Below are 16,755 nucleotides of genomic sequence, written 5' to 3'. Positions count from 1 at the left end.
CACCTCCACTGATAGAAACTTCATATGCTAGTAGCTCCTCATTCAGGAATGGAACTTGGAGAACATTTCCCTGTATCAGCTTTAACTTTCATTGTGGAGACCTGCCCCATGGCATCATCAACTGCCACTAACTCCTCAGTAAAGAATAAGCCCTGTGGAGCACGTCCCTCATGGCATCATCAACTGCTTATAACTCTTCAGTAAAGAATGAGCACCTTTGAGTACCTGCCCCTTGGCAGTTTCAATTGCCTATAACTAAAGGGGTGGTAGAGCATGGAGAGCACCTCCCTATCATAGCTTCAGTTGTCAATTGAAACTCAGTAAGGAAAAGGGCCTCTGAAGTGCCTCATCTTTGATAGCATCAATTGCCAAAGCGCCTCAGTAAGGTATAGGGCCTGGAGAGCACATTTGATGGCAATTTCAATTGCTAATAATTTCCCAGTAAGGGGTAGTGCCTAGAGGACACATCACCCATGGCAACTTCATCTGTAAAAAGATACACAGGAAGGTATCGGGCCTGTATTGGCCTAAGCTAGATTCATCTGAGAAAAAGAAAACTCAATTCAGAAAATACCTCCATAAGATTGGCCTGTAGGCAACCCATGGGGCCATTTCTTGATTGAGAATTAGTGTGGGAGGGTTCAGATCATTGTGGAAGGTACCACTTTTGGCATTTTGTCCTGTGCTCACCAACAAAGCAAGCCAATCACAGCAAGCCTGAAAACATCATGATTCCATGGTCCCTGCCTCAGTTTTTGCTTCTAGCTTCTAGCTTTAAATTCCTATAGTGCCTTGCATGGAGAATGGACTATAAGCTACAAGATGAAATAAACCATTTTCTCTACAAGTGGATTTTGGTCATGGTGTTTATCCAAGAAATTGAAACTCTAAAACAAATCATGAAGTTCACCTTTCCCCATGGAAGATTTACATGCTAGTAGCTCCCCAGTCAGGCATGGAAATTGGAGAGCATTTCCCATAGCCAATTCTTCTAGCAACATCTCCTCAGTAAGGAGTACGGACCTCCCGCATGACATCTTCAAACAGCATTAACTCCTCAGTAGCAGATGAAGCCTGGAGAACACCTCTTCCAAGGTTGCTTCAACTGTCATGAGCTCCTCAGCAAGCTATTGGGTCTGGAGAATACCTTGACCAAGATAGACTAAACTGCCAATAGCTCCACAGAAGGGGATAGGGCCTACAGAGTATCTCCCACCATAACTTCACCTGTGTAAGGCTTCCCAGTAAGGGATAGGGACTGGAGATTACTTTCTTCCTGGCAGCCTCAACTGCCAGGATCCCCTAAGTAAATAAGAGCCCCAAAGGGCACCTTGCCTCATGAGAGCTTCACCTATCAGCAGCTACTCAGTAGGGGATATTTTCAGGAAAGCACCTCCTCCGTGGTCCATGGTAGCTTCAACTGCCTAGAGCTCTGCAATAAGGGACAGGGTTTGTGTTTGCTGTTTTGTTTGTCTTGTTTTGTGTTGGTTTTGTGTTTTTGTCAACTTGACACAAGCTAGTCAACTGAGAGGAAGGAAACTTAATTCAGAAAATACTTTCTAAAGATTGACTTGAAGCCAACTCCTGGGGGCATTTTTTGATTGAGAATTAGTGTGGGAGCGTCCAGCTTACTATGCATAATGCTAGAAAATGCATGAAACTAGAGATTGTTAAGTGAATTATGTCAGACTCAAACAGATGAATTATTTTCTCTTAAATATAGAATTCAGTTTTTTAAGACATGAAGGATTGGGATATAGCTCATTAGTAGAGCACTTTCTTGGCATATACAAGACCCTGGGTTCTTCTGAGTTCCACAAAAGAGGTCATGAAGATCATGTGCGGTGGCACATACCTTTAATTCCAGTATTTGGGGGGCAGAGGCAGGCATGTCTCTATGAGTTTGAGGCTATCCTGGTTCATAACAAGTTTCAAGACAGCTGGGTTTGCATAGAGATACACTGTCTGAGTAAACAATCACTCTCTGATTGGGGATAGATAGACAGACAGATCGATAAACAGACCAATGACAGACCATCAGATAGATAGGTATAGTTTAAATCAAGTTATTCCACTGGGGAAATGATGCTCCCCCTTGCAAGTTATAGACTAACAAAAACCTGAGTTCCAGGCATGGGAAACCTCCCTTCAAGTTGTTGGTAATAGTTGAAGAAATTCCTAAAATCATATAGGTTGTTGCCATTGCCTCCCAGAACTTGAAGGCAAAACTGCATTGCTGAAGACAACACTCAGCTCAAGCACAAGATTTAGAGAGATCAATCTAGAACTGACCTGGAAGCCTCCCCACTGAGGACTCACAATACTAGAAGGTGCTATGCAGCTGCCAAGGAGAAAAGCTATCAATAGTCCTACTCAGCTGCCAGCCTACTAATCACAGCAATGACCAGCATGGAACAATATTCCCAAAGATTCAAAAGTGCCACTTGTATCGTGGAGGCAACCACAGCTGTCTAATTGTACTTAAGATATGCTTGATGGGAAGAAAGTATACCTTGTATGGTAAACCTAGCCAATTACCCACAGCTAATAAAGCCATGGGCCCTAGAGGAGACTCTTCCACTGCTACTTTTCTAAATCTAACTTGCTTTTTTTGTTTTATTTGGTTTGCTTTTACAAGACAGGGTTTCTCTATGCAACCCTGGATGGGCTGGGACTCCTTGTAAAGGCTAGGCTAGCCACAAACTCAGAAATCCAACTGTATCTGCATACTGAGGGCTGGATTTAAAAGCATATACCACCACACCTGCCTAAAAACCTAAATTTCTAACTGCATTTTAAATACTTATCCTACATCCACAGATAAGCATATCTCCCACCTCTTATCAAAGAAACTTCTATTTGTAAGAGATGGAAACCATTACAGTAATCTACAACAAGTGAAAATGAAGAGAACAACCGACCATAAAGTGCCCAATCCCAGTTGATTCATCTACACTAATACCTGATTTGAAGACATAATGTAGATCCACAGTAACCCAAACATACATATATATATATATATATATATATATATATATATATATATATATATATACATACCTTATATATAAAGTTTCCAAAAATGTGCACTATAAAACAAATGATTCTAAGAAAATTATATCCTCATGTAATATGCAAAGGCTTTCCCTCCTCATCTTTCACATTGTACAAAAGTAAATTCATCATTGAACAAAAACCTAAATGTAAAACCACAAATTTTGAAGCTACTAGAAAAAAGTTAGAAGGAATATTTCAAGATACTGGTTTAAGAAATAGTTTTCTGGGTAGGTCTCCAAAAGAATATAATGAAAAGCAAACATTAACAAATGGAATTACACCAAAGTAAAAAGGCTCACAGCAAAGGAAATGGTTAACAGAGTAAAAGGCAAACGTACAGAATGGGAGAAAATGTCTCTAAGCTGCTCATTGGACAGATTATTAATACCCAGAATACATAAGAAATCAAGGAACTTGTGCCAGGCTTTGCTGACTCCCCACAGGAGGCCATACCTTTTCTGAGAAAGGGATGGGGAGTGGGCTGGGGGGAAGACTGTGGGAGAAGGCTGGGAGGACCAGGAGGAGGGATGAGAGGAGAATCTATAGTTGGTATATGGAATGAATAAAAATATTCTTAATAAAAAACATAAAAAAATCAAGGAAATTAATGATCTAAACCCAAATAATCTAACTTAAAAATAGGCAAGTGATCTGAGCAGTAGAATTCTCAAAAGTAAAATTCCAAATGGCCAATAAATATACAAAAAAGGCTCGACAGCATTAGACATGTAGAAAATGTGAAGCACACTTACATTGAAATACCATTCCATCACATTTAGAATGGCCATAATTGAAAGAAAAACAAGTTCTAGTGAGAATGTGAATTAAAGTGAATCCTTGCTAGGCATGGTGCACATGCTTTTAATCCCAGCACTTGGGAGGCAGAGGCAAGCGGATCTCTGTGAGTTCGAGGCCAGCCTGGGCTACAGAGTGATTTTCAGGATAGCTAGAGCTGTTACACAGAGAAACTCTGTTTCAAAAAAAAGGAAAAAAAGTTAATTTTTGTATACTGTTGGTAGGAATGAAATTTGCTATACCAATTATGGAGACAACCAAAACAAGAGCCAGCATATGATCTTGGGCACGTTTAAGGGAATGAAGTACAAAAGACATCCCTGCATACCCATGTTGATTGTTGATTGTGGTATTATGCATAATGGACAAGCATCAGCCTAGATGCCCATCAACAAATGAATACCTGGAGAAAATGTAGGGTATCTACACTATAAACTAGTATTATTCATTCATGAAGAATGAAATCATGTCACTTACAGTGAAATAAATGAAACCATGAGACATCACCTAAGCAAATTTATGCTAGAGATAAAAAAGAAATAACACATATTTTCAAACATGAGAAAGATAAAATTAAGAAATAGTAGGTGTGCAAGGAGGGTAGAAATTATTGTGGACTGGAAGGATGTCAAGGATTGGGGGCGTTCCGCTTTGATTTCTGTCACTGTGATAAACACCACGTCCAAAATCAACCTGTTGAAGGAAGGGTTTATTTCAGCTTACAGTTTATAGTCTATCATAAAGGGAGTCAGAGCAGGAACTCAAGGTAGGAACTGAAGCAAAGGCTAGAGGGGAACAAACTTACTGGCTTGCTCCCCATGGCCTTCTCAGCTACACATTCCTTATACAAATCAGGGTCACATGTCCAGAGATGGCCCCACTCAACAGTGAGCTGGACCCTCCTGCATCAAATAAGCAATTGAGAAAATGTCCCACAGGCACACCCACAGGACAATCCGTTGAGGCAAAACTGAGGTTCCCTCTTCCTAGCTGTGTCAGGCACAGGAGGAAAAAGGAGGAAGGTGGTCAGAAAGACAGAACTGTATGCAAATATCACAACAAAGTGTATTAACATGCAAAACTGATATATTAGTAGAAAATACACAAGCAAAGAAAAAGTATGTGGTGACTGAATTTCTGCTGATGAACTAATATCCATACCACCACAGAGAATTATTATTATTATTATTTTAGGAATCTTAAGGGCAAATACAGGTTTATATATACACTGCAATTTATCTTTCATTACTGATTAGGTACATGGCTGTAATGTTTTCTCAACTATATTTATTTTTTCATGTGTTCAATAGTTTGCTACTAGGATATTCATGTTTAGTCTGAGTTTCAGTCTTTTTCCACACCTGCATATTCCTATAGCAACAGCACAGTATTTTAAAACATGTTTCTTTGATACATTTTTCTGTTAACAAGGATCATCTTTTTTTCTTGTACAAAAAAGTTCTTGGCATTCTCATTTTTAAAAACTTCCAGATGAATGTTAAAATTCTTTTCTCAACTTTCAAAAATCCTGTAGGGATTTCAATCTGAATAACAGTAAACTTACATCTGAGTTTGGGAAAATTTGGCATGTTTATTATGTTTAGTCTTCCCATCCAGGAACATGTTATTCTTCTACATAAATTGACGTAAATCTTATCTCTGTCCCAGCACAGTTTGTAACTTTGTGCAGCTCATTTTTTTATTGTTTGATTCTGAGTATTTTGTACATTATGTTGTATTGAAAGTAGGCCTTTTGCTTCCTCCCTTATTTGCCAATTAATGATTACCAATATGTAAGATTCTTATTTTTGCACTTGCCAATTTTCTAAAAACTTTCTCATTAACTCTGAGACTGTTATATTTGATCTTTTATGATTTCTATGTGAATATTTTTACTCCATTCATGGTAATATTTACAAATAGTTTAATGTACTGAAAGATCATACATGTGGCTGAAGTTTTCCTGTGTCCTGCCTGGCCAGAGGTCAGGACAAATCTCTCTCATCTGCTTATATTATTTACAAACTGTATGGCCATTAGCTCAAGCTTATTACTGACTAGCTCTTACACTTAAATTAACCCATAGTTCTTATTTATGTTTAGCCACACGGCTTGGTACCTTTTCTCACATCTTGCTTCCTCTGTGTTTGGCTGGCGACTTCTGACTCAGCCTTCCTCTTCCCAGAATTCTGTTGTCTGCTTATCCTGCCTATACTTCCTGCCTGGCTACTGGCCAGTCAGCATTTTATTTATCAACCAATCAGAGCAACACATATTCACAGCATACAGAGCAACATAACCAGTCATTTCCCCTATTCTTTCTATTTAAAAGGAAAGTTTTTAACTTCGACATAGCAAAATTAAGCAAGAATAGATAAAATATCTAATCTATTTGTATTTTGTAAAATTAAAGAAAATATTCTATCTATCCTATATTTGTGAGTCTAAAGTTTCATATCTAATTTATCTTTTATCATAGCCAAGGAAAATTATATCTAGTCTTCAACTCTATCAAAGAACTCAGAAGGATATAATATTACCTAAATAAACAGGAAGTACATTGTAAGCAACTTCCAAAAATCTCGAATGACAGAAACAGCTGGCTGCTTGGACACTCATCTAAAGTTCTTCTGTAAAGTTGGGGCACCCATCTTCAGCCTATAGGCCTAGAGTCTCTCAGTCACTTCTCTCTGTGTCCTGTAGAATGTCTGACAGTTTCTTCTGCAAAGCAGGAACTTAAAGGACCATTTTGCCTTGCAAAGTTCAGTGGTTACCTTCCTATGGGTCCTGCATGTCCAGTTGATACAACATTTTGTCAAGCAGTCCAGGCAAGAACAGTTCCCTGCCCAAATGGCTATTTTTGCCAAGAAGAATATAAACTCCATATAGAGCATCTTCAATGCCCATCTTTCTGTTTTAAGTAAATGGGTGCTGCCAGGAGCACACATGTCTCATTGTCCAGAAAGTCCAAGTTTTTTTAAACATTTTATATGCCATATTCTGTAGGTCTTTGAAGTGTGTGAAGATTACCTACCTAATTGAATTATATCTATGTATACCTAGAAAACTTAACATGACTATAAATTTGACTATCATAAAAGACTAATTGTTAATCTGTATTTCTTAATTATCCACTACAATTTCAAATGAGCTGCACAAATATAATACCTTAAACAAGAGTAGAAATATACATATAGTATAACAAAATTAACTTTAAATTTGTATCAATAAACTAAAATCTATACCAATGTAAAGCATTTTAAACAAGTTGCTCTTTAATAGTAGGTTCAACAATCCACCCTTTTATCCTACCATGTCTATATTCTATATTTCCATATCATATCCCCATTTCTTCTTTTAGAAAGATATTGACTATGACCAATAACAATTTGTAACCAACAATCTAAACAAAGACAAACATCCATAATCCATTTTTGGGGAATGTGAGCAGAATTTTCTAGGCTAGTTCCTGCTGATAAATGGCGCTGGTAGTCTTATGTGGACATAAAGAAAATTTTAGGATTGTGGTCAAGTCCTGACTGGAGTAGTCTGTGAAGCTGTATTCTCTGAGCCAGTTGCCTTGAAGCTGTTCTGAATGTTGGATTATCTAGGGACCTCTCAGGGGGTCTTGGCTGGTTAAGCCATATTAGCCTGCAAGCAATCCACAGGTTCTCATCTTCTGTGGAAACAAAAGCAGAACCTCTTTTCCAAAGCAATGTATCCTTAGACATTAATTTTGAAATTGAGATAATACCTTTAAAATATACATATTGATTTAACTCAGCAGTTTTTACCATCAAATGTCTTTATGTAGTTAAAAATCCCAAAGACAATATAATCCAGACTCTCTGTGTGATTTCTATCTTTACGTGGCTTATTTTTTATATTAATTTTACTGTCTCTTTAAAGACTTTATTTTTTAACTTTTTTATTTCTTTAATATAACTGCCTATCCTCCCTTTTCTCTTTATTTCATGCCTATGTACATTTTTACATTCATGGTAAACTGTTTAAAGTCTTATTCCATCTGAATCTGCCTTATTGTGAATCTATAATCCTTCTCTGACCAGGAGAGATTTTAAAGGACAGAAGTGGGCAGCTTTTCAACATGGCAGAGGTAATTCACCTCCAGCTCTGGGCCATGTATACCATCAACTCTCAGAAGCAGTGGGTCTATATCTCCATTAAAGCAGCATATAGCCCAAAAACCTCTTTTTTTATATTAGCAAAAGGTATATTTGTCATACACTGTGCAGTGCGGCTTGGAAACGCCACTGTGTATCGTGGTGGGAATCTGCGCTCAAGCCCAAATGCTGTCACGTCTCGCTGCCACATGAGACATGAAGCAGGAACCTGTTTTTGGCTCCCTTTAGAATTGCTTATTAAGTATTCTCAGGTTTCAGGTAGAAACTCAAGCCAATCTCTTGGGTGTCACATGCATTTTGATTTCTGATTATAGTATCTTTAGTATGTCATCATTAAAGATGATATTGGTTATTATTTTTATCTGAATGTCATAATTTTAAAGATATAAGCTTTCATACCTAGGATTTTAAAGGCATGTTCTGGGGCTGGAAAGATGGTGCAGCAGTTAAGAACATCTGTTTTTCTGGCAGAGGACCCTCCCTGGTTTGGTTCCTAGTACCTAAATAGCAGCTCACAACTCTTAAGCATCCAATGGATCTGATGCCTTCTTCTGACCTCCACAGGCACCAGGACATACATTCATGGAAACAAAACATTGATATACACAAAATAAGATAAATAAATATTAAATTTGTTTAATTTTTTAAAAAAGCATATGCTTCATGTTTTTAATCAAAAATGTCTGTTGAAATTCAACAAATTCCTCTTGTGCAAATTGGTGTAGTCTAATACAAACTTCATTTGGTCACATCTTCCATTAATATTGTCTTTTATGTGATTTGCCTTGATATTTTATTTTGGAATGTCATTCTCACTTTAAACACACTCATTTTTATCTCCCTTGTGTTATATTAAGCATGATTTTACAGCAGAGATTTTTAATGTTAAAAAATATTAGGAAAAGGTTGTTATTAAATGTAATGATAGTTTTCAAATTACCAGGTACTTTTATATTCCTCATGAACATAAAAACAGAATAAATAATATGAATTTGGACTTAGTATTTTTTCTTTAGAACACTACTAGTGGGTTTTTAGGGTGTTTTATTTAGTGTTGAAAGCATGTCATCTCACACGGTACTTGAACAGTGTATAAACTAGCAAATGATCATTGAGTAAATGTGGAATAATGAGAGTCCACTCAGAATATTTTGGGGTGTGTTTGGAAATGTTTTTCAATTTATGTCACATTTTTCTCTACAGGGAATCTTTTAGAGCAACACACAGACAAGTAAAAATGAAACAATTTTTAAATTTTAAAAATTGGGATAGTGCATGCTGCTTATTCTCTTAGTGATCAAAAGGTCACTAACAGTGAACTTTAAATATCACTCAAAGTAAAACACTGTAACTTAAAATGAAATATTAGTTGTAATAGGCATCCTACTTATATAAACTTTTCACTTTAATCATATTATAAACTATATTGCAACATCAAGAGTGCAGGTAGAGACTCAAAAATTTATGTTGTGTTTGACTTTTTCAGAACATACATACATATTCCTCATCCATTTTTCTTTTAAAAGAAAGAACATTATCTAATAATTTTTACTCATATATGACTAATTTTAATTTCCAAATTCATTTTGTTTTTTATGGATACATACATATATATATATATATATGCATGACTATGTGAGTTTATTTGCAACATAAGTGTGCAGGTGCTACAGAGTTCAGAAAAAAACACTCAATTTTTTGAGTGGAGTTAAAGGTGGTTTTAAACTACATGATTATGGGAGTTGGGAACTGAACGTAGATCCACTACAAGAGCAGCAAGTACATTTAACCACTGAGCCATCTTTCCTGCTTCATATGACAAATTTTAAGTATCTCCAACACACAATGCTATGGTAATTTATATACATGGATTTATGATTATGGCATTGTGAACCAGTGATCTGTAGTATATTTTACTACTACTCTACTTGTTTACTTGAGTGAATAATATGGTGTAACTCCAACTATTAAAAATTCCATAGCTTAAAAAAATAGAGCAACACAAGAGAAAATATAAATGAAATATACCTGCAATGCCCTCTGTTAATGAAACGTGTGATAAGAGAATGTGTGATCAGAAAGAAAACTTCAACAAGGAAGTTTCTTAGTTTATTTTATTTTAATTGAGATCATTTTCTAAAAGAAAAAGAAAGAAATAATATTTTATGTAGTTTTTCAGAATTTAGTTTTGCTGGACACACTTGGAAAGCCTTGCTTTTCTCTCAGTCAGCATAAAGTTATGTCAGTTAATAGAAACATGTCAAATTATAAACTGTCAATGCAGCACATTCTAGTGCATGGCCATGAGCAATCATGATCTAGCTTGGTTCCAGGAGAATAAAATATGGAAAGAAGAATTAGTTTTTGACCATTTTAATTAAGTCACAGTTGAAGGGATAAATTGGTGATATTCTGAAAAAATTAAGAGAACGGTGCTCATTTTCCCTAATGTTCTAATGTCGATAGAAAGTTTCAGCAATGGATGACCTCATTTGTGAATAATTAGCACAAGATTAGCTGGTATTTGAGAGAAAAATCTATATCTCCTCCTATAGAATATATTAGAGTTTGATAAATGGCCTAGGGATAATTCTTATTTATCCCATCTTTAGTAACATAATCATAAATTTTATGTTATTGTACTGGTCACTCATTTCTTAGCTTCATTTGCAGCAAGCTCCAGCTATAAACATACATTCTAATGAAATAAAAGCAGCACCACAGAAAACTTTGGAAAAATATTCATATAACACAGCAAGCATGTCATTTTTCAGCTTTCAAATGAGAGCAATTCAGAAACCTTCTTGGACTGTGAAGTAGATGTATGAGGACAATAGCTAAGAGCCAGGATCTCAGATGGATTTTTAAATCTGTCCTCCTTGTGCCAGATTTCATGGCTACTAATCAACTGGTATTATTTATTAAATGTATTTATTGTATTTTAGGTTATAAGGTATAGCTTAGTTAGTAGACTGTTTGCCTAGCATGGATGAGAGCATGGCTTTAATTCCCAGTACTACATAACCAGGCATGATGGGGAGCATCTGTAATCTGAGTACTCAGGAGATGAAGACAGGAGGATAAAAAGTTAAAGGTCATCCACAGCCTTGTAACTAGTTTGAGACCAACCTTGGATACTTGAGCCCTTGTCTCAAGAATATAGATAGATAGATAGATAGATAGATAGATAGATAGATAGATAGATAGATAGATAGATAGACTGATAGAGTATTTGAGAGAGGTCTCTCTACAGCTTAATCTAAACCTACATGAAGGAGAAATAACAATTTTCAAAGAAAACGTGATTATGTTCCTTTTAATATTCAGCATATAAAGGTCAAGTAAAGCATACAACCAAGAATTTTTATCTTCTTATCTATTTCAATACCTGTAAAATTCAGAAGTACACAAAAAGAAAGCAATGATACCACTGTAGATTGGTATCTTCTGAGGTAGCCACATGTGTGTTAAAGATCCTTTGAATGATTGACTAAAACTTCTTGATTGTGGGAGATGGAATGTTAAAGATTTACGAGAAAAATAAGTTATATACAGATTTTTTAGTAGTCATTTATTGCCAAACTCTATATCATGTCTAATTATCACCCTTGAGACTAATAACTAATAAGTTTTTTTGAAATGTGCTGTTAGACGATATATCACTAGTCTCTACTCACCTTAAAGCTAAAAAATCTTTTAAGATAACATCCGAAATGTATTGAAAATATTTCCTGCTCTGCTGCAGACCATCTACCTGGTGCATCGCCAATATGTGTATGAAATTTTTGATTTACAATTCTGTTTTGTTTTGTGACATTGAGAGTTCATGTAAACTCTTCCAGTATGTACTATGACAGCGTATATTCCATTGGTTAATGCCTATTTACCTTGAGGTTTAATACTACAATTGTAATGTGGTGTGTAAATGTCCTATCAGATACAGAGGGAGAAAAAACACAGACCTGGTGTTTGTTGGCTAAAAGCACTGATGTGATACAGACCAAGGGATATCTTCTTTAATAAGTTTAGCTGCTATTTCTCCCCCAGAGGACTACTTTCCTGAAACTGCAGTCTCCTCTTTATGAGACAGTATGAATGAGTCATTTGGTCTCCACAAGCACAAAACATGATGTTTGGAGCTGGAGAGATGGCTCTGGGATTTAGAGTTCTTGTTGCTCTTTCAGAGGACCTGGGTTCACTTCCCAGCATCCACATGATGGCTCACATCCATCATGTAACTACAGTTCAAGGGAATCTGACACTGTCTTCTAACCTCTAGTGCACCAGGCACACAGAGGGTTCACATACATACATTCAGGAAAAACACCTATCACTTAAAATAAATACCGCTTTTTAAAAGTATACTTGAACAAAAGGAAGAAGTGTGAACTGAATTTTAATGAATAAGTTACATCTGGGTTTAAAATCCTGCATATTTATTTTTTGACAAGAACATTATGATTGTGGAGAGTAGGAGTGTTGCAGATCAAAAGAAAAATTACATTGGAGTAGCTTTACTCTCTTTAATAGACAATTACTACTAACTTCTGTATCTGACCAAATATTCTACCACTAAGTAAACTTCTGAAATGTACTATAAAACATAGTAGAGATCTGCCTTCCCCTAATTCTAAAGTTAAGAAAGTTATAACTACTGTGATCAGTTATCAATGATTTTCAAGTTGTTGAAGGAGGCACGTTCACATCTGTGAGAGATTAGCCTCTGGCAATTTATGTAAAGAATTACACTGATTAGTATGAAGACTCATCCTAAAAGTGGGCAGCACCATTCCCTGTGCTGCATGAAAGGGGGAGATCAAGCTGAGCACCAGCGTTCATCACCCTCAGACAGCAATGCATTGTGACCAATTGCTTCAAGCTCCTGATACCTTAGCTTCTCTACCACAAGGAACTATACCTTGAACATTGAGCCAAAATAAGCCATAAGTTGTTCTGAACAACAGGAAGGTAACTAACACACATATGAAACCTATAAAAGATATTTCTCCTCTCCGTTGCAGCTGACCTACCTGAATTCCCACCGTGTATTTAATAAATACATTGCTTTATGACTTTTCTCTTGTTCTGTGGCAAAAGAGTTTTCCACTGTGAAACATGATTCTGCTGCTGGGCCACGCTCACTCATGTTTGGCTCAGAATAAGTTATCTCTTATTATCTCTGGAGCAAAAGCTATGTTTTGCACTGAAAATTTTGGAGCCCAATATTTGATATTCCTAAATTGTTTCTTTTGAACACTAAGCTAGAATTCCTGAGCAATAAAACAGAAAATGATTAATAGAAAGTATACTTTAATTGAAATTTTAGAGCATCTAAGAAAATGAATAGACATGTTAACTTACAAAAACTTAAGAGTTTTGAAGATTATCAAAATTTTATAAAGACATTAGAATGAGAAAATCAATTTTAAAAATTTAGAGGTTGCACTAAAACTAAAGATAAATCCTAATTTTTCTCAAATTCCTGCTCCCATCTATCCTCTGTGCTTGCCTTCTCCACAAAAACAATTTAAGCTTCCTCCTCCATTACAATCCCCTCCAACTTTCCTCTCTAGCGTTCACCAAAGATAAAGTTTTGTATAAAAAGGAAAGATTGTTATGACCTTATTTAAGATAAAACCTAAAGGGACAGGAGATCCTTGTTCTAGCTATGTTCTCTAAACAAAAGATTAGCTAGAAATGTTGTTTATGAGGTTTTCCGATCTGTACAGGACCCTCGGGTTTTCAAAACTAAATAGGAGCATCTTTCTGGCTTATGAGCAATGGTTTGCTGACTTATATAAATTGCTAGAGCTATTGGCTTCAGGAAACAATGATTAGGGGTGGCTCCATTTAGGAAATTATAGAAAGACCATAAGTACTTTAACAAAATAGATGCTGATGGTAAAACTGCCTACAAAACACTAAGATAAGATACTTACTCTGCACTGTGGTGCCAAAAATGTTCCCAGAAGCTATTCATGAGACCAGAAAGACAAGAAAGACCAAGAGAAACTATAACCAACTTGAAGACATCCATTGATTGTTTTATGTGCATGAGTCTTTTGCCTGCATGTATGTCTGTGCACTTCATGCATACCTGGTGCTGGCAAAGGTCAGAAGATCAGAAAAGAGCTTCGGATACCCTGGGACTGGAGTTACAGACAATTGGGAGCCACTATGTGGGTTCTAGAAATTTAAACCTGGCCCTCTGCAAGGATAGCCAGTGCTCCTAATAGCTGAGCCATCTCTTCATCCCCTAGCTCAGACTTTAAAAAATACTTAAACAGGGCCAGTATGTAAATGTGTCTGCTACCAAGCATGACAACCTGAGATCAATTCCCAGAACCAAGTAGTGAGTAGAGCACATCTGCGGGCATATATACGGGCATGTACACAATCAATTAAATAATAAATAAATGATAATATATCCAAACCACACTCAATAATTCTTCCTGAGAACACCAAGGATGGCAAAAGTGATGCCTTATGCACTCTGCATTTACAGAAGGGCTAAGAGAGGAACTGGCCACTTGGTTAAAGGAAACAACACAACATTAGTTATACTTGCCTCAAATAACCTCATTAACTTAGCAGCCAAACTTTAAAGCAGTCAAAACAGCTAAGCTCTCAGGCAAATGGACCTACTGATGCTTTCTAAACTAAGAGAGTTATTTATTCATAACTATTATTTTAAAAAAAGCCTGGCCCACTAAAAAAGACTTGTGAAACTTACTTAAATAGGTGCTGCTCCAAAATGAACAATAAATCTGTGAGAGAAAATTTGAGTAAAAGTAAAGAACAAAATATGGCCACTCTGAAGTAATTCAAGGATATATTCCTTTTCTTCTTAATAACATCTTAGAAGATATAATTATTAACAAAGAAAAAACAAAGGTCCTAATAGATATAATAGATATAAGGGCAATATTTTACATCCCACCAAGTTGGAATTGGAGATGCTATATGTGCGTCTGTGTGTGTGTGTGTGTGTGTGTGTGTGTGTGTGTGTGTGTATTAGCACTTGTCTCCCCTGAGCAACATTCTAGGTTCAATTCCCATCACTGCAAAAGGAAGAAGAGTACCCAATCATAAGCATAAGAAGACTCAAGTAACAAAAATGTATCCTAACATGCTTTAAAAACTCCTCCAAGAAAAGATCAATTCAAATGGTGGGAAGTGCTACTCACCTACAGCTATGTTTATAACCACATGACATTGTAATTTGGTGAAACTGCAGTATATCATATTTTCCTAATTATATAATACCATTTAGTTATTGGAAAATGACATTTTGGAAGCACAGACTACTTAAATTTCCCTCTTTCTTCTTTTTATAATTATTTTTTAATTTTATAGTTTAATTTAATTTTACATATCAGCCACGTATTCCCCTGTCCTCCCTCTTCCCGCCCCCCCCCCGCCCTCCCCCCAATCCACCCCCCGTTCCCATTTCCTCCAGGGCAAGGACTCCCCTGGGGATTCAGCTCAGCCTCATAGATTCAGTTGAGGCAGGTCCAGTCCCCTCCTCCCTTCACTAAGGCTGAGCAAAGTGTCCCAGCATAGGCCCCAGACTCCAAAAAGCCAGCTTATGCACTAAGAACAGGTCCCAGTCCCACTGCCTGGGGGCCTCCTAAACAGTTCAAGCTAATCAACTGTCTCACTTTTCCAGAGGGCCTGATCTAGTTGGGGGCTCCTCAGCTATTGGTTTATAGTTCATGTGTTTCCACTAGTTTGGCTATTTGTCCCTGTGCTTTTTCCAATCATGGTCTCAACATCTCTTGCTCATACAATCCCTCTTTTTCTCGCCAATTGGACTCCCAGAGCTCCACCTGGGGCCTGTCCGTGAATCTCTGCATCTGCTTCCCTCAGTCATTGGATGAGAGTTCTACCACAACAGTTAGAGTGTTTGGCCATCCAATCACCAGAGCAGGTCAGTTTGGGCTTTCTCTTGACCATTGCCAATAATCTATTGTGGAGGTATCTTTGTGGATTTCTGAGGACCTCTCTAGCACTTTGCTTCTTCCTATTCCCATGGGGTCTTCATTTATCATGGTCTCTTTTTCCTTGTTCTCCCTCTCTGTTCTTGATCCAGCTGGAATCTCCTGCTCCCCTAAGCTCTCTTTCCCCCAACCCTTGCCCTTCATTAACCCTACTCACATCCAGTTTGCTCATGAAGATCTCATCCATTTCTCTGTCCTTAGGCAATCTCTGTGTCTTTCTTAGGATCCTCTTTACTAGGTAGCCTCCCTGGAGTTGTGAGTAGCAGTCTAGTCATCCTTTGTTTTACATCTAACATCCACCTATGAGAGAGTACATACCATGTTTGTCTTTCTGAGTCTGGGTTACCTCACTCAGGATGATTTTTTTCTAGATTCATCCATTTGCCTGCAAATGTAAAAGGCCAGAGACAAAAGATAAATAGGGTAATTTAAGTTAAGAAAAGCTGGCTAGAAATAAGTCAAGCTAAGGTTGGCATTCATAAGTAAGAATAAGACTCCATGTGATTATTTGAGAGCTGGGTGGTGGGCCCCCCAAAGAACAAAGAGCAAGAGAGTAAGAGTAAAATACAACCAAACTACAGGCCTGCTCTCCAGAGTGCTACTGCCAGTGGAGGGTAGTGCCTGTTCTCCTACTGCCTTGGTCTCAGGGCTAGCTCACTCACCTACCAGGGGTGACAAGGGGTGAGAGAAGGAGGAGGTCATCTCTCTCTTGCCCACTCCACCACATAGCAGATGAGGGGTGGGGCCTAATCTCCCTC

At 37.1% G+C, this 16,755-nt stretch overlaps 1 protein-coding gene across 1 annotated transcript in view; it reads right to left on the bottom strand.

Moving 5' to 3' along the window:
• Positions 1-11,760, bottom strand: part of LOC131900164 (obg-like ATPase 1) — a 66,965-nt gene extending 55,205 nt beyond the window's left edge. Inside the window, 2 exon segments of the mRNA XM_059251527.1 lie at positions 4,658-4,754; positions 11,675-11,760. Coding sequence (XP_059107510.1) covers positions 4,658-4,754; positions 11,675-11,760 — 183 coding nt within the window.
• Between the last annotated feature and the right edge of the window lie 4,995 nt (positions 11,761-16,755).

This window comes from Peromyscus eremicus, chromosome X (assembly GCF_949786415.1).
Source record: "Peromyscus eremicus chromosome X, PerEre_H2_v1, whole genome shotgun sequence".
NCBI lineage: Eukaryota > Metazoa > Chordata > Mammalia > Rodentia > Cricetidae > Peromyscus > Peromyscus eremicus.
Note: the sequence above shows the minus strand (reverse complement) of the source record. Positions and strands in the feature narration are given on the sequence as shown.